This window comes from Pieris brassicae, chromosome 3 (genome assembly GCF_905147105.1).
Source record: "Pieris brassicae chromosome 3, ilPieBrab1.1, whole genome shotgun sequence".
Classification (NCBI taxonomy): Eukaryota; Metazoa; Arthropoda; class Insecta; order Lepidoptera; family Pieridae; genus Pieris; species Pieris brassicae.
The window spans coordinates 3,662,825-3,688,635 of record NC_059667.1 but is presented as its reverse complement, the minus strand read 5'-3'; the positions used below and the strand labels follow the sequence as shown (position 1 = coordinate 3,688,635).

General features: G+C 31.6%; 2 protein-coding genes across 2 annotated transcripts; one reads left to right on the top strand and one right to left on the bottom strand.

The window, feature by feature from the left end:
• The first annotated feature begins 47 nt into the window (after window positions 1-47).
• Window positions 48-5,286, top strand: LOC123706620 (rhodopsin, GQ-coupled-like). Its single transcript, XM_045655883.1, has 8 exons — window positions 48-138; window positions 205-325; window positions 1,002-1,152; window positions 1,634-1,761; window positions 3,071-3,287; window positions 3,776-3,857; window positions 4,229-4,372; window positions 4,861-5,286. The coding sequence occupies exons 2-8, from the start codon at window positions 250-252 to the stop codon at window positions 4,963-4,965; spliced, it is 903 nt and encodes a 300-aa protein (XP_045511839.1). The 5' UTR covers window positions 48-138; window positions 205-249; the 3' UTR covers window positions 4,966-5,286.
• An 81-nt stretch (window positions 5,287-5,367) lies between these two features.
• LOC123706618 (monocarboxylate transporter 12) lies at window positions 5,368-24,640 on the bottom strand. Its single transcript, XM_045655878.1, has 7 exons — window positions 24,507-24,640; window positions 18,915-19,229; window positions 10,874-10,993; window positions 9,152-9,376; window positions 7,906-8,679; window positions 7,346-7,546; window positions 5,368-7,059 (listed from the first exon to the last, which is right to left on the bottom strand). Exons 2-7 carry the CDS (start codon window positions 19,057-19,059, stop codon window positions 6,905-6,907), a joined length of 1,620 nt encoding a protein of 539 aa, XP_045511834.1. The 5' UTR covers window positions 19,060-19,229; window positions 24,507-24,640; the 3' UTR covers window positions 5,368-6,904.
• Between the last annotated feature and the right edge of the window lie 1,171 nt (window positions 24,641-25,811).

The following is a 25,811-nucleotide window of genomic DNA, read 5'->3' as shown; positions in this document are numbered from 1 at the left end:
TAAATCTCTATTAATGAACGTTTCTGAGTAGGGCTGGTTAAGACCTACTTTGTGTTTAGAGTCAAGTAAGAGTACAATGCGGTTTGAATATAACAATGTGGTGGATTAGGAAACAGAGCGTAAACAAACCAGACGAAGGTACGTGATGTAATTTGATATATGTATTATTAATAATATATCCAAGATATTATCCTTGGTTTGCAGATATTGACTTCAGTCGACTGGTGTATTTATTAGAGTAAAGATAAAATGGAACTTTGTGCTTGGAGTGAGATATTTACGGACACAGATCGGGGCATTTTAAAGGATGGGTTGATATTTACAGGTAATTTTTAACATTCGTTTATAAAGGAATAAAGTTTATATTCTAATATTGTATTTATGTTAAGAGTGTCCTTGCAATGTATATAAATATGATTTAAAAATTTTAACGATTTTAGACGAAGGCAAAAGCATTTAATCACTTCTACTTAATGTGCTTGATATTTAGTTAAATATTAAAAAAGTAATAAGAAAAGATAAAGACTATTTATTTTTCTTAATTCAGATAGAGAGAGAGTGAAAGAGAAAGAAGAGATTTTAAATGTTACGCTTTAACTACTTATATTTCATTAATTTTGTGATTCATAAGATCATAGTAAGGCGCATCTCATATTGCAGACGATGTAAGAAACAACCACTCTCGACCTCCCTCATTCATAAAAGTAATATTACACAATTTCAATTATAGCGCTGTCTCTTTTCATCAAATTGTGAACACAGTTTGACAGAGAGTGATGAATGTGTACTTTAGTTAAGGCGCTGTGAAACATTTCATGACAAAGTATGAAGTAAAACAAAAGAGTCGATGGGTCCTAGATATCAATTCTTTCACTTCCTTGTTTATAAAACAGGCCCAGTTATTTGTAGAGACAGATTGGGTTCAAATTGTTGCCAGAATTGATGTAACGGACGCTCTGATTAACGATCTAGAAACCGAACAAAAGTATATCTATTTTCAGAGACGACGTCTGCTCTATTTAGTGTGTGCTTGAACCTATCTATCCTGCTAACGAATCTAAAATACAATTTGAGCTATCGAAATTTGGCGTTCTTCACTATTATTACTTGTATTCGCCGTTTGCCTTTTGCTAAGTTAGCGTATTCCGAAAGGTAAGAATTTTGTATTCCTATATGTTACCATTTCATCCTCATGTAGGTACTTTTAATCTTACAGTAAATACTACGTACTACGTTTGTTTTATAGACGAAAATTTCCTACATTGTCGTATTAACCATTACCACCCGAGAAACGTACAAGAATATATATATGTCAGTGGTTTTATTGGTAGTGATGGAATTTTATGCAAACTATACATATCTAGTAGCTTACTTGATTACTCAGTGTGTACTTATTCTGAAGGATTTCCGGCAATGTAATAATGCTGTTTTTTTTAATTTCTGTCCCAAGCCCCGTCTTAAAAAATACCATTTACCAAATACCTTTTGCAATATTCAAGTGTCTGTTTTTATTTCGCACCCATAATATTCATGAAAATATACGTGATATTGAATACTTATTAAAGGAATATATGGTATTTTTTAAATATGTGGCTATAAGCGTCAATTCTCTGATAATATCTATTCTTTTCAGTTCACCAGACATCAACGACTCCTGTACTTTCAATGGATTTTGGAACACTTTTCTGTCTGTATATGAAGTGGAATGTCTCACGCATGTTTGCATTGAACGTTATGTTGTTGCGAAATATATTAATAACGGTAGTTATAATTATTACAAATAATGTCTTCTATTTTGTTTTATCTTTCATTGGTTTTCACTCCACTAATAATCTTGGAATTTTGGTGTTAAATTATTATAACAATGTTTAAAACTTGTTGAATACTTTGTAAAATTATAACAATACAAGTTTAGTTATGATAATTGCTATGATATACTTAGTCTTGCCAGAAATACTGAAACAAGAAAAAATATTACTTACCTTTATTACTTTTACTGTGTGTTAGTTTAATACATAAGTATAAAACACTTTTTTAATATAAAAAGCTTATTTGAAGTGGTCTCCATTGGCTGTAATACAGTCATTTAAACGTTGAGGCCAGTTATCAATAGAATCACGCACTCTTTCTATGGGAAAATTCTTCACTGACAATCGTACGGATTGTTTTAGGGTCACCAAATAATATACGAAATCATAATCTAGCGGATTGAGATTGGAACTAGACGACGACCAGTCTTTAGCTCTGATGAAGTCCGAAACGTTCGTTTCCAACCAAAACTGCGTAGACCGAGCTTTATGACCCGTCGCCGAGTCTTGCTGGAAGGCCCATTCTTGGTTATTGAACACGGTGTTATTAAGGGGCTTCACTACGTTTTCAAGAATGATATCTTGATACACACGTGTATTAAGGGCACACGCCCATGTTTTATGGCTCAACCTCCACCAAACCATCACTCATGTCGGATAGTGCCCACGTTGCACTCTGTCAACTAATTGGGAAGCTTTCTTAGAGCTTTGAGCATAAATACGGTGTTTTTGTTTGTTAACATGTTGCTCAGTTGTAAAAAAAAACTCATCCATGAACAATGTTTTTTCTGTGACCTCCCTTTGCTTACCGTTTCAGTAGTTGTTTAGATTATACCACCCTATTATTTCTTATATTATGAGTTAAGAAATGACCAGTCTCTCAGGCAAGTCCTAAGTCATCTTTTATTATACGCGACATGGCTCTAGGTGCTATCTTCATCTCCCGAGATAAAATCTTTTGCTTTCCGGCCTGATATTTTTCTGTCAATAGAGGAGGTTTCGTTGTAGCTATTAATAGCCTGGTAAACAAATATTTTACTAATACCAAGCGTATGGAGAGTTTTAAAAATGGCATTTGGGTCCATACTTTAATATCGCAAAATATTGTACAATGTATTGGCGCGACAATGAGAAATCTCAATGAACAATCACATAAAAATGACAGGTTCCAAATTCAAATGTAATATTTTGTTTATTTTTAATTGTAACAGTATTTATGGCCAGACTTACTGTTACATACTTACCTGTTTTTTAATTTTCAGAATGGCCCCTTATAAGATGGCATTATACTATGTATCAAGGACTATGTGTCCTATTCGCTTTGTTATACTCAGTTCCACCTCTATTTGGCATAGGAAGCTATGGGTTGGACTTTACATGTGATTCTTGTGTATTTGATATGGTTTTACCAAATTCATGGCATAAATATCTTGTAGTTTCGATTTATTTGCTTCGAAGTTTTAAATCAGCATTTTTTATGTAAGTATTATTTCTGTAGTATTTTTATTAATTCTAAATTTGATAACATCTTCAATTTCCCTTCGCCATGATTTAATATTCATCACTCAACGAGTCTAACACTACATTTATTAAAACTTTTCTATTGAAATTGAATGAAAATTATGTAAAAATTTTGATAATTAAACTAGTTTTCTCAATGAAATTTACATTTGTAAAAAGTGTAAATTTAAACGTAATTGAGAGAGTGAAATTTATATTTAAAGGGGCCTTATGTCACTTCTCTTGGATCTTAATTGGTTGTAGGATATTCAGGTAAATTCGAGGTCTAGTTATATACATATTACACACATAGTGTCACGCGCATCCCATCAGAATTATTCAGACAAAGTATGATAAATACGAAATCAACTTTATGTTTTTCAGCATGATGGAGAATGTAGATCATAAATCCGGCAATAGTGCTATTCAATATTTGTCGAGTTGTTATAACTTTCATTACATTTTAGGATCGTCATGCTGTACTGGGCTCGGGATTTGGAATTAATAAATAGAACCAAAGAAATGATAGAGCAAGCACCATTTACGAAGGTAAAACTATCCAATGACTGACTTTAAATTTTCATGGAAATGAAGACAAGTTCATAACGGATATGTCATGTTGTCATTTTCGATAAGTATTAAGATCTTTAGAGATCCTATATATTTGTAATTTGTTATGTTATTTTCCTCGAATTCTGCTTACGGCGCATAAAATGAAATGTTTAATTAATTATTTAATGGGTTATATATTATAAACAAACTGGCAATAACTGGCCTGAATAGTAATATAATATTTCTATAAATTATTAAAATAAAAATCATTAGTTATAAGATTTTATTTTGACCAGACTTTAAGTATTTCATACTTTATTAAGAAATACTAACAGTTCGCGGGAATTAAGACTATATTCTGTTTTCAGAGTGTACTTATAATAACAATAGTAAATTTGATGTGTTGGTGCCCTATTGCAATGATACGAGGCTTGGTAGTTTTCTCTAGTTTGCTTGGATCTGAATTCATTCCATCAGCGTGGCTAATTCAGTGGGCATTATGGATCAATTCTGTAAGTATTGGAGTAAACAGTACCAGTTACCAGCATCAAGGCCGTAACGAACTTCATGATAATTTCAATTGACCTTGAAGTTTTTTATAGCTGAAACGTTACAAACGCACACATTGTTCACAAAAATCTATGGTTTCTCTAATTTATTCTGGATTACGTATTCATCGTAAGGGTCACTAAGGGTAAAATATGAACAGAGGGGTAAAATGATATGGAAAGTAAAAATAGAAATCTAAATGTAATTGTTATTTGGAGTCGGTAAAAAGTTTTTTTCCTGGTATTCGAATTTGTTTGTTTCATAATAATAAGATAGATCAATTTTCGCGTCTTTTTCATTGATAACTTTTTTAAAGTAATATTGACCTTACTAAACAATTATTGTCAGAATTGTGTTGTTCAGCGTTTAACTAGCATTGGAGTGGTTATTGCAAAGTGTTTACTGTTACTAAATTTTTTAATTGATAAAATTTATTCATAACCGAATCTAGATTGCTCCGGCTGCAACTTCACTCTCGCTTTTCATGAGCGATGAAGGTATTCGCCAGACGATCAATCACTACAAGATTGCTCCGAGGGAGAAAAAGAAAATATAATTAAGATTATTTATCAATTTAATTTTTTTTATAGTCGAGATTTACCCTATATGATCTTTTATTTTGTTTTATATTTGTATCATTAAATATTTTTTATAGTGGAAAATCTCTTTAGCATTGTGAACAATTGATTTATTTACTATACATATTTACTTTAAGGCTTGTATTATCATTATTTTAATGACCTCCTATAATTAATACTTATATAATTTAAAATATTATGGTTTATTTTGCTTTACTACCTATTGATGACACTTCCTAAATGTACCCTAAGGACCTCTTTTAATTAGAAAACCAAAATTAAATGCCCACGAAAATTTTATATTTGTATGAAAATAACGAAGTAACAGGGTACGCCTGCAGGATTTGGTTATTAGAATTAGAAGAAAGAAAAAACAAACATTTTATAACGGTAACTTTACTCAGGTAACTGTAAGTTATTGAATCAGTCAAAATCATATGACAATTTGTACGATAATTTGTCAGTCTAGACATTATTAATTTTAAAATAAATCATATAATACAGGATGTATTTTGTACATACAAAAGTAGTAGCCTATTTTTAAAGTATATTATTGTAAAATATAAGCTTCGTTTGGTCCACAATAAGGCCATCTATTATGTAACTTGAATACATTATTGTTCTGCTAATTGCCATACTTAAAAATTAATTAAATAAATTTTGCCAATAAGTGTTGCTTTCTACGAAGACGTGTCGCACATGACTTCCTAGCTGTAGTTGTAGTGTCATTAGTTGCATAGAAGTCGTTTTAAACCCTTCAAAACAACCCTACTGAAACGTACACGCGAATACTTCCCGATCACGCACAATCTGGCGAAGATAAGGGAAATTAAGCTTGTATTGCTTAAATTAGTTTAAAATGTTTTGTCACCTTTTTATATTCTATAAGTGGCATTAGTGTGAAAAGGAATAACCACTAAATATTTAATTTTTCTAGTATGTTGAATACTGGTCAGTATTATTATAAGTATACTAAAGAAAGCGATACTGTCCTGCCATTATTAACATGTTCAGTTCTTTTTTAAAAATAGAACCATGATTATGTCTAGAATTGTTTTTTTAGTGCAATTCATTGTGTAAACGAAATTGAAAAATGTAAGCAATTGTGCAACAACTTCGAAAAAAGGTCACGTTATTGAATTTTGATGAGGTGTCAAATATGATTTATTAAATTAACCATACTTTAAGACTCGTCTTCGTGGATTGCACTTAATTATATACTTAAACAATACATGTTATTGTAGTGGCAAGATACTTTTATTATTATAATTTTATTCGAGATATTTAATTTCAAATGCGTGTGCCAATTTATCTGAACCGGACATTTTTATTAATTACGGAAGTTACTAGTATTTATCGGATCAGAGGTTACGACACTAACTTGATATATAATTTCATAATATGAAAACAATACATAATGACAAGAATGAAACCAAGATTTAGTTTTTAGACGTCTACTGTAGATTATTACCGCATATAGTTAAATTCCGCAAATATTCTTAGTACTTATTAATATATAAAAGTTTACGGTTTAGGAAATCAAAAATAATAATAGTTATTTATTTTAACTAAGTTATCGGTTTCCGTACGTTAGAATTTTATGGAAATAATCATTGATTTGCAGTTTTAAAACATATAGCGCAATACAAGTATATAGCTTGTAAGAAGTTCAATTTGTTGAAGTTCTCTTATTAATTAAACATACTCCATATCACTCACTTATTCACACACACAATTTTTGGAATGAGCTTGATCCAAATAGTCACACTTTATACACTTTGGTTCTAAATCTTCATCTATATTAGTTGTATATACCCTGTTGGAATAGGTGTCCTCTGATGAAGTGATTGAGGACGTTGAGGGACTGTGGAGCACGATAATTGGACACTCGTACTTCGCCCCTCGGAACATGTCCTGCTAAATTTGCTCCAGCACCATTTCCTGGTTCTTCCACCTGTTATTTCTTCTTTCGAAGACAGGAATGAGAAATAGGATAATACCGCTGAGAGAGATAGTTCCGCCAGCGACGTAAAATCCTGGCGAGTAGGACTGATACGTATCATAAAGCCATCCTGGAATTTACAAATTTCATATGTATAATCACCATCACTTAGTGAACGAATGAAGTAAGTGTTATAGAAACAAAAAAACAGTACATTGAGTACTTTAAAATCTATGGGGCTTTGGTAAAGTATGAAAAGATCTGCTATTATTTATTACATTGCAAGCAATTAGTATGACAAATGATGAATACCTGACACACTTAACCTTAACAAATAGACATTCAAGGCACATCATTCTAAAGTTAAAGTTTGAATTGTGAAGTGTTTGAATTTTACAAGTAAGAAAAATAATTACCTGCAAAGGGCGGACCAATAAGTGAAGCGATTCCTTGAAATAGTAAAAGCAATCCAAAGGCATTGGTCAACTTCTCTAGTCCCAAGAGATCCACTAGCACCACTGATGTTAGGCCAACGTAAGCACCAATAGTGAAACCGAATGCTGTTGCATACATCGCTAGACCCCAAAATTCCCAACAAAACATAGCGGCTGCAGTACCTGAAACCACAAATGCGTAGGTAAATTGTCAGTAATAATTGATGGAGCTAATACAGTTTTTTATTGATCTACCATGATTTTTATATATACAAACCTAGCTCGTTTATTGAGAGTTCTGATAATCGAGCTAGGTCTGGATCTATGGATATAGTTGCTCCCCTCACACTTTGTAATCAATTTTCCTTTTGTTTTATAATTTATGAATCGATTTTTGTTTGCCTATAAGTGTTTGTCATATAACATCTTGTATTCACTGTTCTTATGTACCAATATATGAGTGTATCAAGCGTGGGCAAGCTTTTTTAAATAAAAAAAAATATTAAATTACAAAAAAAATATTTGAGGATTTATTTACTTACTTATTCCAGCAATCGTCAGGCATATATTGTAAGCCAACAGACGATTCACCCAGGGCTTATCGCTGATGTATCCAAGAATGATCCTACCCACCAAATTAGAGGCACCAATAATGGATATCAAGTAAGGTGGATTTTCAATGCCAAGTTTCTCGCTCATTGGCACAGTATACACATATGGAATATAAAATCCAATACTAGTTAGAAAATTTGATACAGAAAATAATATGAATACAGGATCTACCAGTAGAGATATATCGAGCATTTCTGATAACGCTACTTTGAATTCTCTTGAGCAGGGTAGCCATCCACACTTTTCTTCTGGTGCCTCCTCTTTTGTCAACCTTCTATCAATAGAAGCACCTCTATATCTTGATATACTGGTCATGCTACCTTGGTATAAGACGTCAGGTCTTTGCATAATTCCGCTACCATGACGGGAGCCCATTTTTTGTTCTTGTTGCTTATTTAAAGCTGGTTGAGAGAGAGTTAGTCTCGCTACATCATCTTTCCCATTTACTCGTAGGAAATGTTCTATACTTTGAGATCTTTTGAGTTTCTTCTTATTGTTATTGTCTACTTTTGGTAGCATTGGTTCTGTGACAGGTGTTCTTGGTCTTTCGGGAACGGGTCGGAACATAAGTCCCAGCGGGATGCAGTTAAGAATTAATGCTCCAATGATAGCCATTGCGCCTCTCCAGCCATAGTTCGATATGAGGGCGGAGGTTATCGGCGCGAATAGGAATGTTCCTAGTCCCGAGCCACACACGGCGATGCCTGTAATAATAAATTTGTTGTTTAATGGAAAATAATAACTTAATATTTAGACTATATTTTACGCGACTGAGCGTTTTTCAAGGCAATTTTTTCTGCGCAGCACCGGTATGTGGAACCAGCTGCCCACTGAAGTATTTCCAAATCAATTCGACTTAGGGTCCTTCAAGAAAAGAGCGTACAAATTCTTAAAAGGCCGGCAACGCACTCGCGAGCATTCTGGCATTGAGAGTGTCCATGGGCGGCGGTATCACTTAACATCAGGTGAGCCTCCTGCCCGTTTGCCCCCTATTTTATTAAAAAAAACGTGCCTTAAATATTTATTAACTGTATATTTTGTAGTAACCAAAGCGATTCTTACATTTTTATAGGATTTTCGGTTCTATTATATTATTATTTCTTTTAGTTTACAATACCGGAATATCCAGAAAATATTTATCATAATTTCAAAATGGAAATAAAAATAATAACTTACCTGTGGCAAGACTCCTGTATCTTTCGAACCACACGGTGACGCTGACAATTGCTGGCAGATAGATGAGACCAAAACCAACACCTGTGCCTACACCAATCGTTACGATAAGAGCATTTACATTGTTGGCCAATGACGACAGGACCACGCATAGAGCAGAGAGTAACGCTCCAGCTACGGTGACTGTTCGACATCCCCAACGGTTAACGAAGGAACTAGAAATTGGACCTGTAATTAATGACAAATATATGTAGTATAGAATTTTTATTTGATAATACCTCGTTGCATTAAAGTAGGTACATATGAAACCAGGTAACAAAAATGATTAGGGAAGCAACGGCTTCATCGCTTACATGAGATAAATACCAGACAACCCTTATAAGGAAAAAGTAAAGTTTTCTAAAGAACAAAGAAAAGAGAAGTACATCTTATGGTAGAAGGAAGTGCTTACGTAATTGAGTGAAAACTTAATTGAATAAAATTGTATTACAAGTAACAAAGTATTATACAATGACTAAATAACCTAATATTTAAAGGAAAGTTCATGAATCATAATAATTTCTAGGCTTTTATTTAACAATAATGAGAAAATGCATGAATATAAAACTATCAGTACTAGAAATATATAAAAAAAAACATTATGATGCCAGTAATCGGATCCAGGACTTTCCAATAGCGACAGCGATTTTAATAATGTATTGTTAGCATGTGATTGTGGCATCAGCGCTACGGACTCTTGATGTAGTTTTCATAACATAAATGTATTAAAATTGCATACAAAAACGATGGCATCGGAATCGCTTTTGGAAGTTTCAGGTAATGGATCTATACGTCATATATCATACGAACAGGTTTATAAAGATATAATTTTGTTTCGAGCTTAATAAAAATTTATAGGCAAACATTTTATAGATCTTAAAACTAGGTTTGAATTACGTTTCACGTTTTAGTGTGATGCTACTTTTAGTTAAACAGCTTTGTTATAAATATGTTATTACTGAGGCTCTCAGAGTTTGCTTGCTTAACATAATGAAATATTCAGTTATGCTTCGTTAAGTTAATCAATAATGTTTTCGTACGTCTAGAGGTCATAAATTCAACGAAATAGCATGTTAAATTAAATTTATGTTTTATCTATCAAAGGAATACTGTATTCTAATTTGAGAAATATGAAAGTCCATTCGTTATAGCGTAATAAATATTTCAACACAAAAATATAAAATGTACAGTGATTTGGGCTGGCTTCGCTACGCAAATAAACAAGAAATCAGAGACAAAAGGTTTCATTTGTAGTATAGAATTTAGTTTTAATGTATTTGATACATCAATTATTATTACAGTTTCGCAATGTATTTTTAACTACTAAAATCTACTGCCATAAAAAAACTTGCAAGTTAATTAAAACTCGCCACGTAGTGCAATGTGTTGCATTGCGTAGTACAAAATAAAAGACCGCTGACGGATTCGCTACTGGTGAGACTCCTATCCCTTTGCGCCATGTTCTATATATTTGGCGTCACCTCTACATAATTTAATTCTATAGATCTGTATCTAGTATTCAAGGAACATTTATTCTAATATAGAGTCAGTATTATTCAAGCATTCGTTGGTTTAATTACTCATATCTCCGAGCCTTACATATAAACAAAAATCTGATGGAATTTTGAAGTATGTTGAAATGTTCGCGTATGCTTAATGCTATGATTGTATAGCTATAAAACTAACCTGAACTAAGGGTGACCCCGACAAGGATAGACACGATCCACGCAGTCTTGCCTTTGCCCTCATTGAAGTAGGTCAGGAATTCTGCATAGAACACGCCAAACGAGTAGGTCATGCCATCGGCTGAAAGAAAATATTTATTTGCATAATAAAAATGAACACAATCACAAGCTTATGGTTATTATTTTTAAATTGACATTATCGAACCAACGAACCATCTTTCTCTGTCCTTTTCAGGCGTAAAGACAACAATCTATATCTATATATATAAAAATGAATCCCTATTTCCCTTGGTCACGGCATCACGCGTGAACGGCTGGGCCGAATTCGCTATGTATTTTTTGTTGTGTTTGTTATTTCCAGGAGAAGGTTCTTATGAAATTAAAAAATATGAAAATTGCGCGGAAAATTTAAGAATACTTAACGACCATATTAAGTAATCATGACTTTTGTTACGATAGCAAATTTGTTTTTTCAGTGCATTTTCAGAGCTTTTACAATTCAAACTTTTTTCATGTAACCTAATGGCGTTTGACATAACATTGACAGAATGCATGCAGCAAATATCGTGAAAGAGGATGTAAGAAAAGTGAATATGGTTTTAAACAAATGCTTCAATCGGAGTTATTATATCGATAAAATACATATAAAATATTTACAGACGCTAATTGTTTATGACATAAATCTTGGAAATCCATGTTTTTCACATGGCCAGTTATATGTCGCCTGTTGCCGGGTCGGAATACCAACAAAACTATTGATATACTCGTCAGAAAAACGAACAAAGAATGTTGTATATCATAAAGTATTTTTAGTTAATTATACCAATTCGAAATCAATGTTCTTAGTTAAGACAGGACAACGTCTGTCGGGTTCGTTAGTGTGAAATAAGCATGAAACTGAGTGTTAATAAAATTACAATATAATAGTAAGTAAAGGAGAATCAACATATTCAGTTTGGTTACATAGGGATAGAAGAACAATAACTGGGGAGAGACTAGAAACTTTAACATGAAGTCCTTAATTAAGATAAAAAATTGTATGGAACTTTAAAAATACAGTTGTCAGCCAGAACAGTCAGAACATAGTATACAATATTTATTTATATTTAAAAAAACCTAATATACAATCTTTCGTCTGCAGATATTTTGTTGAACTACACTCGTCACATGGCCTGTAACGATGTGACCACGTGATAATTTATCACACGTGTCAATGCATTTTATCAGGTGCTGTAACAAAACTGGGTTAACATGATTGGTACTTTGTATACAATACCATGACATATAGAACAAAAGAAAGTTCCGGTGGAGAAAGCTTCCGGTTGTGAACTTGAAAGCTCCTATATGTAGTTTGTATAGTTAAAGTTAACTATAACATATACAGCACCATATCTTTATGGTAATTAAAACTTCCTGTCTTACTAATGTATTTGTTCCCAACACTGCGTGATTATTTAGCCTAGGCGTGAAATATTTTCCTTAATATTTAGTTAATTACATTGAAGTCTCGTACGTTAACAGACGCAGTAAGTTTTCATACATCCTAATGGATGAACCCACTGTTTTCATTGATATTTTTTTAGACCAGTAAGTGATGTGTCTACAAACCTGAAACTACTGTTGTTTCGCTATAAATCGAAAGCATATTCTTCGTTCGCGCCATTTGCTTCAAATGAAATGAACAACGTTACTTCAATAGGAGTCGGATATTTTAGAATGTTCTTTATTACAAATCTGTTCATTTCAATTGCCCTAAACGATATTATGACGTACAATATGAGTAGGCGGATAAGTACTCTTTAAATTAACTGAACGGATGTTCATAAAATCACGACTATTTATTTGATTTGGTTGAAGGTATGTTGAATGGCCGAAAGAAGATGAGGACAAAGAAAGTATAGTGATTTATAAATAAAATGTTTCATTTTGAACCGTATTATAGTTATAAATTCCGTGACTGAAGGGTTTTAAAATATTAAGTTTTTACCTTTAAAACGAAATGTATGAATACTCTTAGAGAATTATCCACCAAGCTACACACCAGCTATTTCCAGCCCAGTCCTTTTAAATGTAAAGAGCTGGAGTGATCTCCTATTTTAGAAAAAAAAGAAACTGACCATGAAACAGATACTGAAATCTGAGGCTCAGACCTAAATGGTTGTTTTGCCACTGCTACACACCAGAGGTTAACACACTTCTCGGAAGAATAATTAAATGGTTAAAGTATAGTACTAATGCTTATTTGTAATCATGAGTACTATACTTATTATAATATAATTTTAGATGTATTTTAAAAGGTAAAGTAAACTTAACTGGGCTAAACATACTAAATCTTTTAAACGAGCTTACATTACACATTGGAGTGAAATACTTAACGAACTTAATATATTAACGGACTTATTAATTGTCCGTTAAGTGAACTGACAAAAGGTTTTCTATATGTTACTGTATGTATACTACAGGAACTGTCCTGTAGTGCTAGAAATAGTTAGGTATTTTGTATATATTTTAATCTTTAACAGTAAATTTTTGCCGTTTTTTTGCTTGCCACATTGGGATGTCCCGCAATCGCAACCTATTTGGTTAAATTAATGAAATAAAAATTAATTTCTATCATTACATCATAGAGATTTAAATCATAACATGCTTTCAAGAAATACTCAACAACTTCTTTATATCCCAATCAAGATTATGTACCGTATTCAACGGTAGTAAAATTATCCGATTGTCGAAATTATCAAAAGCCGATAAGTGCTATTGATTGATATTGACACAAAAGATATATATAATAGTGATATTGGTTACTAGGTGACTTCACTGATCTGTAACCTATTGTTTTTTTTCTTTGTTTATGATAACTCATGCTATATTAAAAAGATCTTCAAAGACTTAAGAGGCCTTGTTTCTAACATTGAGGGTTTACCTTCATTGTTATAAACAAGGCTAATCCTAAAGGGCAGTAAGTCCAAGTATTTCATGATAAACAGATGACGTTAAGACTTATAAAGGACAAAAGACACGCTTAGAATAATATTTATGGTAATAAGTATTTAAATAATGTATGAAAAAAGAAAATTCAAGTAACAGATACTTCTGAATAGCGTCGCATGTCGAAAATAATAAATAGCTACCCCCGAGAACTTAATTTGACCTTCATATGATTTTTTACTAAGCCTACCTTTTTAGTTGTTACATATAGAATATTTACTATACTACCCCTTAGAGACTGTACGCTTTTCCGAAATAAAAAGCACACACTGAGGAAGCGAAGTTTTAAGCAAACTGCAGTAACAATACTGTATATTTCCTCAATACAAAATAAAATAAAACATTATAATTACATGGCTTATAGTAAGTTGCGTTCAGAATGACAGAAGAGGAACTGGTTTTTCTATAAAATTTTCCTATGCCATAAAAACCTTCAGAGTTCAAGGAATAAATAAAAATGTAGTATGTAGTGAATTCGCGTAATAATGACGTTTTATTAATTGTAGTACTCTCGTAAAGACAATATGTAATATTAGTGACAGAGGAACAACGGATGACTAGACATAATTCCCAAATTCTAAACGGAACGGGTGGGAGTGACTGCCGTGTACTAGGTGCCTTTATGCATCATACCTAGCAAATCTCGCCTCTGAATCTTACTTTAGGAATAATTCTAGTGCTTATGTCCCTTTTGTCGCAAACTGGTTTGGGTATGTTTTACAAGCAAAAATTACTAAGAATCGAACATTAATATATTATTATAGTGTTCAGTTTTGAAATTAGTATAATCACATGAATATCATCTGTATCGATCTACGAACCGATATTAAGAAGGTGTATTTTAAAAAAAATATATTTTAAAAATAATTATCGTACATCTTTGGAATACTTATGATTACAATATTTAAAAAATCTTATTGCATAAGCCTTGAAATGACGAAAGGAAAAGTTTCCGGTAGTGTCATTTTCGAATAAATTAATTCTAAGTCCTTGAGAATAGACACACATCAAAATCAGTTTTTATAAGGAAATTTAATTTTCAGAGACAAATCTAGCAAAAGTCCAAACACTTTCGTGAATTTAATACTTTCTTATTAGTATTTAATGGAGCTGATTGGTCCAACAATTATAAATATACGTTCTTTTTGAGTCATATACAAGATAAAATAAAATTATACGTCCGAACCGGAAAAACTATATGTCCTTCTTCAGTTATTTTAAATAGGTTTAAAAATGACTTGTTACAGCAATATATATAGTTACTATAACTTTCTGCTGTACACATCTCTTAAATACAAAAAAATAATGTAATTTTAAATCTGAACCATTCTCGAAACCACATGATCCCATTTATGAAAAATTCATTAAAATCTGTCCAGCCGTATTATGATTATCACCACCTGAATGGTAGTTTCATTGTTACTTTAACTAAAGCTTTAAGAACTATTATATAACATAATTGTTTATATAACATTGTTATGTGATAATATTAGTATGGTCAGGATGCAATTGATAATAAGGTCAAAAGCCAATGCAAACAGTGAATCATTATTAACAATTTAATTTCATATACACTTATATCATTATTACATCATTATTCAAGCCAAGGTAGGCCGTTTTCTAGTAGATATATATTAGTAATCTTCAATTAATTACTGTTTGCAAGTAAATACCAGCTTCTGTAATGTATAAAGCAATACATAATGATAACAACGCCACAGAGCTGTAGGCAAGTATTATATATATAAATATAATTAACTAGCCGAAAAGTAGCTCGCGGTTTAATTCGCGTAGATACCGATGTCGTGCTAGTGGAAAGTCTGCTTAGTTGGACTATAGATATAATTTTGTTATCATAAAAGTTTTATTTTAGTTTTTAATAACTTCCTTTGAGATTATTAGATACACAATTACATTCATAATCTAATCAATATACAGATTTTACTGTACAACATAAATATACTCTTATGGTATGGTATTAGAGTCGCATAAAATGATTTTATATCTAATAAGACACATGATGAATTCCCCATTTACATAAGTTATGTATACAAAATGCAAAATCAAGAACAATGGACACATTAATGTGACGTTGGTGCTATCTGAATCATATACTATATTGTTATATTTTACCAATTAATTATCTCTATTACTACAATTACATATTATCAACATGAAAATTCTAAGTTATTCCTGAGCAACACAGGGCTATATATATTTAAAGCGTAGTCGAGACGGTCCGCTAGAATTTAAATAATGCAATTTCAGTCGTACAGTTGTAACCTACGTTCAAAGCTTGTTCTGAATATAAATTATATCTCGTAATGACAATTAAATTAGTTCAATGATTTCTGAATCATTATTTGCGTTGTCCGAAACGTTTATTCTAAATTGTGCCAAATATAAATGGTGCTCGTGTTGAGATATAATAAGAACTGATGTATATATAAAACAATAATGAATTTAGGTTATTTTTAGGTGTCATTTATCACCTATGTCGTTTGAGTTAGATTTGATATCCAAATACTTTTCGTCTTCACCCCGGTAACCGTTCGTAACTCATTTAATTTATCGTAATATGTAATAATGATAACTATGATGATACGTTTTATGTTGTTGTCAATGTCACAAATGACATATAGCGATCTGTCACAATAGGCGGTGACACTATTTTAGCATCTTTGATTCGAAGTAATATGTATTATTAATATAAATCAGGCACTACAACCATTTTTCAGGTCTGGGTCATAGATTTCTGTATATGTTTCAAGATAATTTGTCAATCTGATAGGACAGTAGGTATGCTCCTATGCCTGACACACGCCGTCAACATTTTGTGTCTAAAGCAAAGTCGGTTTCCTTGTACAGATAAAAAGAAATTCCAATGATGCACAGCCAGGGATTGAACCTACGACCGACGGTATAATGTTAAATATTGTCACAAAATAAAGTGTCAATTAATAAGTTCATTTAATCGCTTAAAACTTTACATTGCGATCTTAAGACCCCTAATGTTGTCGGCTATGCATTTGCACAACAGTCACACTGGATTACGAGCAATAGTTCTAGTACATTGTACGATTGTTTTTTGTTAAGTGTCTATCGTTTTATATAGTAAAGTAATATTAATGTACATTATAGTTTTATATTTCAAAGCGACGTTAAGCGTGTTATCGGATATTTCAATTTATGGGTCTAATTTTTATCGTAACTTAAGAGAAAGGCGTAAATTATATTTATATTTAATACGAATAAACCTATTAATTAAGTAAAGTTTTGTCTTCACTCGAAATAAATTTTTTGTATATAAACAGAAAATACTTCTTTAACACATATTAATCAGAATCAGTCATATTTAATCCACATTCTCAAAATTCATTTATGGCGAAATTTAGCTTACAGCTATTGTTCATCTTTGACCGACTATAATATGACTACAAAAAACCAGTGGAATCTCTTCATAAGCCATTCCTTGCGAACATAGAAATTATTCAACAACCAAGGAAATTACTACAATAACCCTTTAGCATAGTTTTATTATTTGAGTATTTTCATTAGTGCTAATGAAGAACGGATCATGTGAATTAAAAATAATAGTCTGTATTTAGTGTTTGGTGCGGTCGGGCAGATTTTATATGCGTGTTAGCGAAAAGCGTCATTAAATACGTCACTATGACGCTGCGAGTTCGCACAAAGCTTTTGTCCTCTGATGAAACTAATCTTTGTTTGATAAGCTTTTTACGTAAGATATATGAATCTTAACCTATTTAGAAATAAAAACGGTTTTCACTGGTGTTATCTCTTTCTGTCAAGTTTACGCAGTGAAATAGAAAGATCACTGTTTTTGTTAATAAATATAATTTAGTACTTTTACAGTGTCAAGTGGATCCCGCTAATACCAGTCGTAGTAGAAGCAAAATAGCTTCTTTAAATCAATATAATAAAATACACATACCTAGAAGATTTTACGTATGATTTAATGAACAAAGATTTTCTTTCATAAGTTTTTTTAAATTCTTTTACTACTACTACTGATTTGTAAAAAAAACAGACGTCAAATCGTTAACCATCCCCTCGGGATTTTTGATGTTAGTTAAATAATTAAAAACTTTAGTTTGGACACACTTCTGGAGACAAGCAAAATATATCAGTAAATAATCAATCACCATAGAAAACCATAACAATGAAAACCTTTTTCGGGAAATTCTATGATTAATAGATAAGTTAAAATAGTAGGTAGACTAGTTAGATTCTGTTAGTAGAACAGATGCAGATCTGTGTCTGCGTTATGAGGGCATAACAATATCCCTATATATATGGACATTATGAAGGTAGCATTTAGTAATGAGGAATCGAGTATCTTCCAAGACAATGACCCCAAATTATATTGCACGTTGTTTATGAGCAGTCAATGCCACTGCAAATATACATATGCGTTTATTGCAATCGTGAGGTTATAATTAAAACGATTAATTTCTCTTTTAGTATAAATTTAAATATTTATTGAAATATTTTATTTCTATGCAGTATTATATTAAGTTTATAACTTTTATTTTGGATATTGCTTAATAACGATAAGCCCGCTGCATGACACAACCATGTGTACACAAATGAAATGATTAAGTCAAGATTGTCATATCACAATTTAAAAGATAATAATTTGTTGTAATTGAAATTAAATAACATAAAAAAGAAATATTCCAAGTGCCCAGTAAATAAATGAATAATGCAGCAGGTCTGACCTTACGTTCGAATAGCATTTTATTTGATTAGAGGTTTTCATTGAACTAAATCGGTCTTACAACATGTGGAAATTGTTTATTTTTGCAATTGCAAGTATTTTTATAACCTAAGTTTTTTCGATACTCTTTTTCAGATCTTTTAATTATTATTTCCTGCGAACGAACGCACTGTAATGGCCACAAAATAGTGGGATTTAGATATACTTAAGTAATTTTCTTTGAAAAAACATAAAATTCGACACAAGAATACTGATCATGATGCTAGGATTACTCAATAAGATCAACAAGCGTGCAAAATAAATGCGTACTCACTGACAATGTGTATCATAAATGATGCGAAAACCACCATCCACCCCCAGCCTCCATCAGGGGGCGGTGCTAGACTCTCGGAACCCTCTCGAGATGACTCAACATTCTCTCCATCCCCGTTTCTCGTCTTCACGCCGCCGTGTGACATCTTTATTCTTTGACAATATCTTACGTTAGAATTTACAGCTAAAGAACCCTACTTTAAGTGATGTTTGGTGTTGGGCATCTTAAATTATGGAAGGAAGAAGGAAGCACCGAAGTTAGTCATTGTTGTGTTTATCTTTGGCGTAAGTACTTCATAGTACGGTAAGAGTAAATCTGAAACAAAGAAAGGACTGATTAGGGTTTTGCAATTAACCAATGGTAATTAACTGTCAACCAAATAGCAGTGTTGGCCTAATGGCTTCAGGTTGTGACTATGCTCCCTGGGTTCGAACCCCGGCTGTGCACTAATGGACTTTCTTTCTATGTTCCCATTTAACATTCAGTCGAACGGGGAAGGATAACATCGTGAGGAAACCTGAGGCCGAAAAAGTCGACGGCGTGTGTCAGGCTGACAAATGATCACGAAACAGTTACAGAAATCTAAGGCCCAGATCTAAAATGGTTGTAGTGCCAAAGTAATTTTACAACATCAGTCCTCTGTGTTTATTTGAAACGGAAATCTAGAGAATATAGAGAGAGTTAATGTGTAATTTGAATGACGAGGTTAGGTAAGAAACATTTGCTTCCACTCAATTATTATTATTATTGATTATTTTGTAATTATTGTTGTAAACAAAATAAATCTAAAGCTAACACAATGAAAACGATTCATTTACACTCAATATATCAATCAAAAAAGGTATCTAATTTAATTATAATTATGCTTAGTTTTGTCGACTGTAATCGAGAGCTGTCCAGAATTAATAATGCAAAAATTGTTATAATAATATAACGTGCCACAACATTTATACTTAATAGATATTTCCTAAGCTGACCAAAGCGAAGATACTGTTTTAATGCGTCCAAAGGTTCAAAACTTATTTACTTTTTCATATATTAAAACAAAACACAGTTTGTTGAAATGATTTAATTAAAAACGATGTTATCAGTATGTAACGCGACCCTATTTGCGAATAATATCTTACGTAACTTGCCATTAGTGTTATCACAAGTACTCTTATTTTCAGTCGGTTTTATCTTGTTAAGGCATGATTGTTTGCTCTAATTTGATTTTCCTTCTTATGGTACTTCGAGGATTTCATGGAATTTGTTACGTTCACGTCCAGTTATGTCCAGATATAGGCAAGGATATTATATTTTATACTGCCAATAGTGGAGACTTCGGGGGCTTATATTTTGATGCCTTAGTTTACCGGTTTAAGAATTATTGTTTTATATTTGAAGGATTGACGGATCGTATAGGACCATGAAGAAAAATATTTATGAAATAGGCACAGTAACACGGGAAATGCTAAGACAGTTGTTGTTATATGGAAATGACAGAAAAAGCATAGATGGTAATCATATATGTTTTAAGCAAGATATAATGAGATTTTTGTATGTGATTTGTTTAAAAAAAAACGTACGTGTGTAAAAATCTTATGATAGCGTGTTACAGCATCATTACTAGATGCCTTTAACTGGCCATTGTTTGTTTAATAGACTCGTATGGGATTAGCTTCCTTGTATTATCTCTACCTTTAATGCAAGATTACTTAGAATGTGTAAATAATGAAATATGCATTTAAAATAGTAATGACAACCTTGCATGCAATATATTGAACAGTTGTATGTAATAAAAATTGTAAATATTTTTCTACATAATATATTTTTATCTTTAAGTATCTCTTTGTTTTAAGATCACAGAAAAATGCTTATATTTATTGACATCTTAATTATTCCTGTATCAAACAGTGCAACCCCACGCAATATTTAAAACCTAACGGTGATAACGTCACAAATGCAAACATGTGTCGAACAAATGATAATTCTGGCTTTCATTGTGCAAACCTTACAAAGGAAACAAGTAAGAAAGACAATTACTCATTTTGACATAAATTTTGTACCTTGAGTAAAAAATCACTTGGCAAACAATATAAATATATACAAAGAAAATAATTATTTTTAACTCTACACATAAATAAAAAATACTTTTAAATTACGTTCCTTTGATACATACACAAGTAGATTATAGAATCGATTTATAAATGTCTAAGCGCGATTGACACATAAAAATCTGTTAAAATGAAAATAAGCGTGATCCGAGCAACGCATCGTGTGATAAAAAAAGATGTCCACGCGGCAAATAAATGCTACTTGACGTATTGTCTCAAACAAATAGAGCAATCGCATTGGTATTACTGATATTTATATCACAATCGCTGGTATACTTACAATGGTTGCTGTCAACCCCAAGAACGTAAACTTAAGAAATTCCGTCTAACCTATCCCTGAATATTGTAGAATTAATGGTTCACACATTGTTTTGACTAATACCAGCACATTCCTCAACATTTAAAAGTACGTGATTAACACATTTACGTAGTTGATTAATTAAAAAAAAAAACTATATCTGCCGACTCCGTGACAAAGACACATTTTGAAATTCTATACATTTAAATCAAAAGAACAATTATACATTTATCATCTATATTATAGTTTAATTGTATAAATATATTACAACTTCAAGCGGTCGCTTTGAATAAGACGGTAATCGTAAAACGTTTCGGAAGTAAAGTTTATAAGCTGGTTGAAAATGGGTCAAATCTATTCATATTCGGGGTTGCTTTACGCTTGCTGAACCAATGAATAGAACGATTGCGCGAAGTAATTACTATAAGAGTACTAAAGAGACCAATATGTTATCAGAGGGTCAAGGTTAATTTGTTAAAGAAGAATTCAAATTTGTAACTAAAGATAAGACTATACACAGTATAAGGTAATATTAGATTATTTCGTAACTATCTCTTAAATGGACATGAATGAAATGGATCTTAAGACTACAAAGGTATCCTTGGCCGCACGTAAAACGATGAGACACAGTACATAAGTATTAGCATAAAAGTATTATGACGCTATAACATACGCCCATGCTATTCATAGTATGGGCTCCGTTAATATTCAACTGCAATTTCAGACAAAACGTAAAAATTTAAGGATCCGAAACGACGCGGACAGTGATCGTAGAAATATTATAATTGTCGACTTGGGTTTATTTTGGTTTTAAAAATAATATTGGTTTAACGCACTCTTTACTGTAAAATTAACGTAGACCCGGCGTTATTCGAGGCAGCAGCATGCCGTGATCTGAAGGCTCACTGTAGAGCGGCTAGTATTACTTCTATAAATGGTGCTAATAAATGGTCTACCCAATCAGATATTAGATAGCCTTAGCTAACTAAGATAAATAGTAAATTAAAATACTACTATATGCAATTGTCGCGCTGCTAAACAAGACTGCTATGGTTACATTAATACAAACCACAGCGGTTATTTTAATGTAACATATTCTGATTATATTATATTATTTTGTAAAATAAAGAGAAAGAAAATATAAACTACAAGAAAATATAATTGAAGTGTAAGTGTAAACCAAAAACAATATTTTAGAAAGAGAGATTTCTTGCTGGATGAAAGATAAACGTTTTATTTATATTTCATATTCATTCGTAATCTTATATTTTTACGTCATTGGGTAATTATTATTTATATGTAAAGATAATTACAAAAACGTTAAGCCCCCACCCATAGACAAGAGGTCTGTTTAACACGTGTTCTATTATTTATGGAATTAACAAGGAATGCATTATGAAACATATGCACGTGTACAATGCAATTTTACAATTATTATCGTAGTAAATAATAGTTGAATCAGCATTTAGTTTTTATGTAAAAATAACATTATTATAACCGAGCCAACCAATGTTTAGGTTTAATAAATATATTTAATGGATCATAGGATTGTTTTCCCTTCATAGTGAGACCAGCTACGGTACTCTATTACTCCTATTAGAAATTGTGATCCCGACTTCAATGTTAAATTTACCGGACTGTCCCAAGGTTCCGATAACGTTATAGATATTGAGATGACTATATACAAAATTCCGTTAAATGTACCACTTTCTTTCTAAATAAACAATTAGCTATTATTATTTATGAAAGCTTTCAACCGTAAAAAAGCAGGCCTGTAAAGGATCAGATACAGGACAGAACACATCATGAAACTGTACTTTACATAATATCATTACAATTTACAAGAATTTATCATGCAAATTCTAGTCGTGTCAAGTTTTGTTTTAATTTATTCAGTTAATGCAGAGTTAGACTCCAAATCGAATGCAATTATTGTAAGAAAAAAGTAACGTATTTTTATTCGATTTTATGTGATTTCAAAGAGTTCACATTGTGTTAAAATTTAATTGTTTATAAATGACGTTTAAAAGTGACTTTCGTTACTAAGAATCGATTTAAAAAATCGCCAAGAAGTTATAGCTAACTGGTGTACAATAGATATAATTATAATAAGTCTCTTATGGAAAGGATATAATTATAATAAGATAATAGATATAATTATAATAAGTCTCTTATGAAGGAAACCCTGGATTTTTAAACGCGATTCAAAATAAAAATACATCCCCTTTAAAAATATACTATAACAAGGGTAAGAGCAATGATAAAAAAAGAAATAAAAATCCTAGTCAATACTAGAATAGAAGAAATTTCTTATTAAAGGGTTGATTAAATTAAGACTGATTATTTCAACTCAACTCAACAACTTTCAAAGTTGTGTCCCCACATACCTGGTCATGCAAGACACATGAAGTACCTACCTCACTACTTTCAGTATATACAATTCATTAAAATTAGTTTCACTGATTCTGCGTAATGCAACAAACAGAAACAACATTTTTGTTGTTTCTAAATGAGTTCGTTGACTTTTACTTAAATGTAATACATACTGAAACAATGCCATTATCACAAACGCTCTTTGTGATTAATAATTATTTGTAACAGATAGAAAAGTGTAATTAGGTCGTATTTACATATGTAATTACTAGTATTACTTACCAATAATGTTATATCTTTTTTTTTTTTCTAAAAACGACAACAATAATTTGTAAAACTAAGTGATTATTTTATTTTTAATATAAAAATTAACAAAATATAACATTCATTGTGGTGATGGTGTTTTTTAAAACTTTGTACAAACCGGAAAATTCACTTTTATATATTAAACAGCATCATTATATCTATCTGTATCCATATGTTTACAGCGTAAACATATGGATAATTATCGGAATTTTTAAATAATATAGCCCACAGTCCTATGCTTACTGGCTGGGGTGCTGGTTCAGTAAATGACTAATTTTGAAATCAACATAGCTGAATTTTCAATTCTCTGTTAATGAAAAACGTAAACAAATAATATAAAACGTGCATAATAAAAAATTTTGCCATGCATTCGTAGACAAAATTACGAGATTTAATAAACATGTATTTATAACATTTTATTTACATTCTATGTCAAACATTTTGCTCCGAAAATACATTTTGGATACAAACATACTCGCGTTAATATACAAAGTCTAAGAATATATTAAATACGTTTACCTTATAATATTAGAACAAATTCACTAATAAACTCAGCAAAACACTTTTAACACAATAAACGTAATCGTATGGATGTCGCTCCGTGGCTAACGTGCACACTCGACGATGCACCGATTGTAACTGAATGACAAAGATTACAGAAACAGTCAAATACACTAAATACTCATGACACACAATCAATTTTAAAATCTGAATACTGCATGACTTAATTGTTTTATTCAATACATAATTTAAATAGCTTAATGGTTTATTTGTTTCAGTAGGTATATTTAATTAGTATTTGTTTAATTTGTTGTCAAGTATATTTATTTTTATCTAATCTACTTGATATTAATTACACGTACGGATAATTTAGGAATGCGTTTGATTTGTTTATTTTTATTTTTAAATTTATTTTAAAAAGGATTACGTTAGGTATGTCACTAGTACTGGGATATGTCAACGCCATGTTGGAAGACGTACAATTTCGGATGGAAGGAAAGGCTAAATAAATCTCCTGAAGCTTGGTGTGCTCAGCAAGGCAAGACGGTACTCTACTGAGGGCCATACCTTGCAACTGAATAATGCCCAAATTCCGCCCCACATTATTCACTGTTCTCATCTCTGGGCGGGAGCTTCCCAATACCAGCTCCTTCCACTTGACCGTATTCAACGTAGAGTGGCACAAATCGTCGACGACACTTAACATCGGATAAATCCGCCCGCTTGCCTCCTGTTCTATAGAAAAAGGTTTAAAGTATGTTCGTTTCTATATTTGAATATATATCAAAACGGTTATAGCTTCGAAGCCATTAGAAAGAGGTATGTTATATATATAGTTTATATATATATATATATATATATATATATATATATATATACTTTTAAGAAATTAGTTTATAAATGTGATTTCTGGCGGAGGACAGTTCGTGAGCTCTACTGTGATAACGATTCCGTGACCTTAAGTAAATGCTTGGGGCTATTGCGTTACATCGATCTGTTTATCTTTCTATATAGATTTTTTATTATCTGAATTTGAATTATCTCAGATTGAATTAGGTTTCATAACTAAATTGTATTTGTTAATATGGAACGTGTGCCTCGTCGGATACCTTTACATTTTTCTATCAATTTTGCCACGCGCTGTTCTCAATTTAATATCCTCTCAATATTTATTCACAAATCTAAACTAATTGATTTCGACACTTTCAGTCAAGTCTAAGAGTCGGATGAGTACTCGACTAATTGGATTGATAATTTGAATTTATATAATTACTGAGACATAACTAACATGAGTTACACAAAGTGTACAATGGAAAAGAGTTG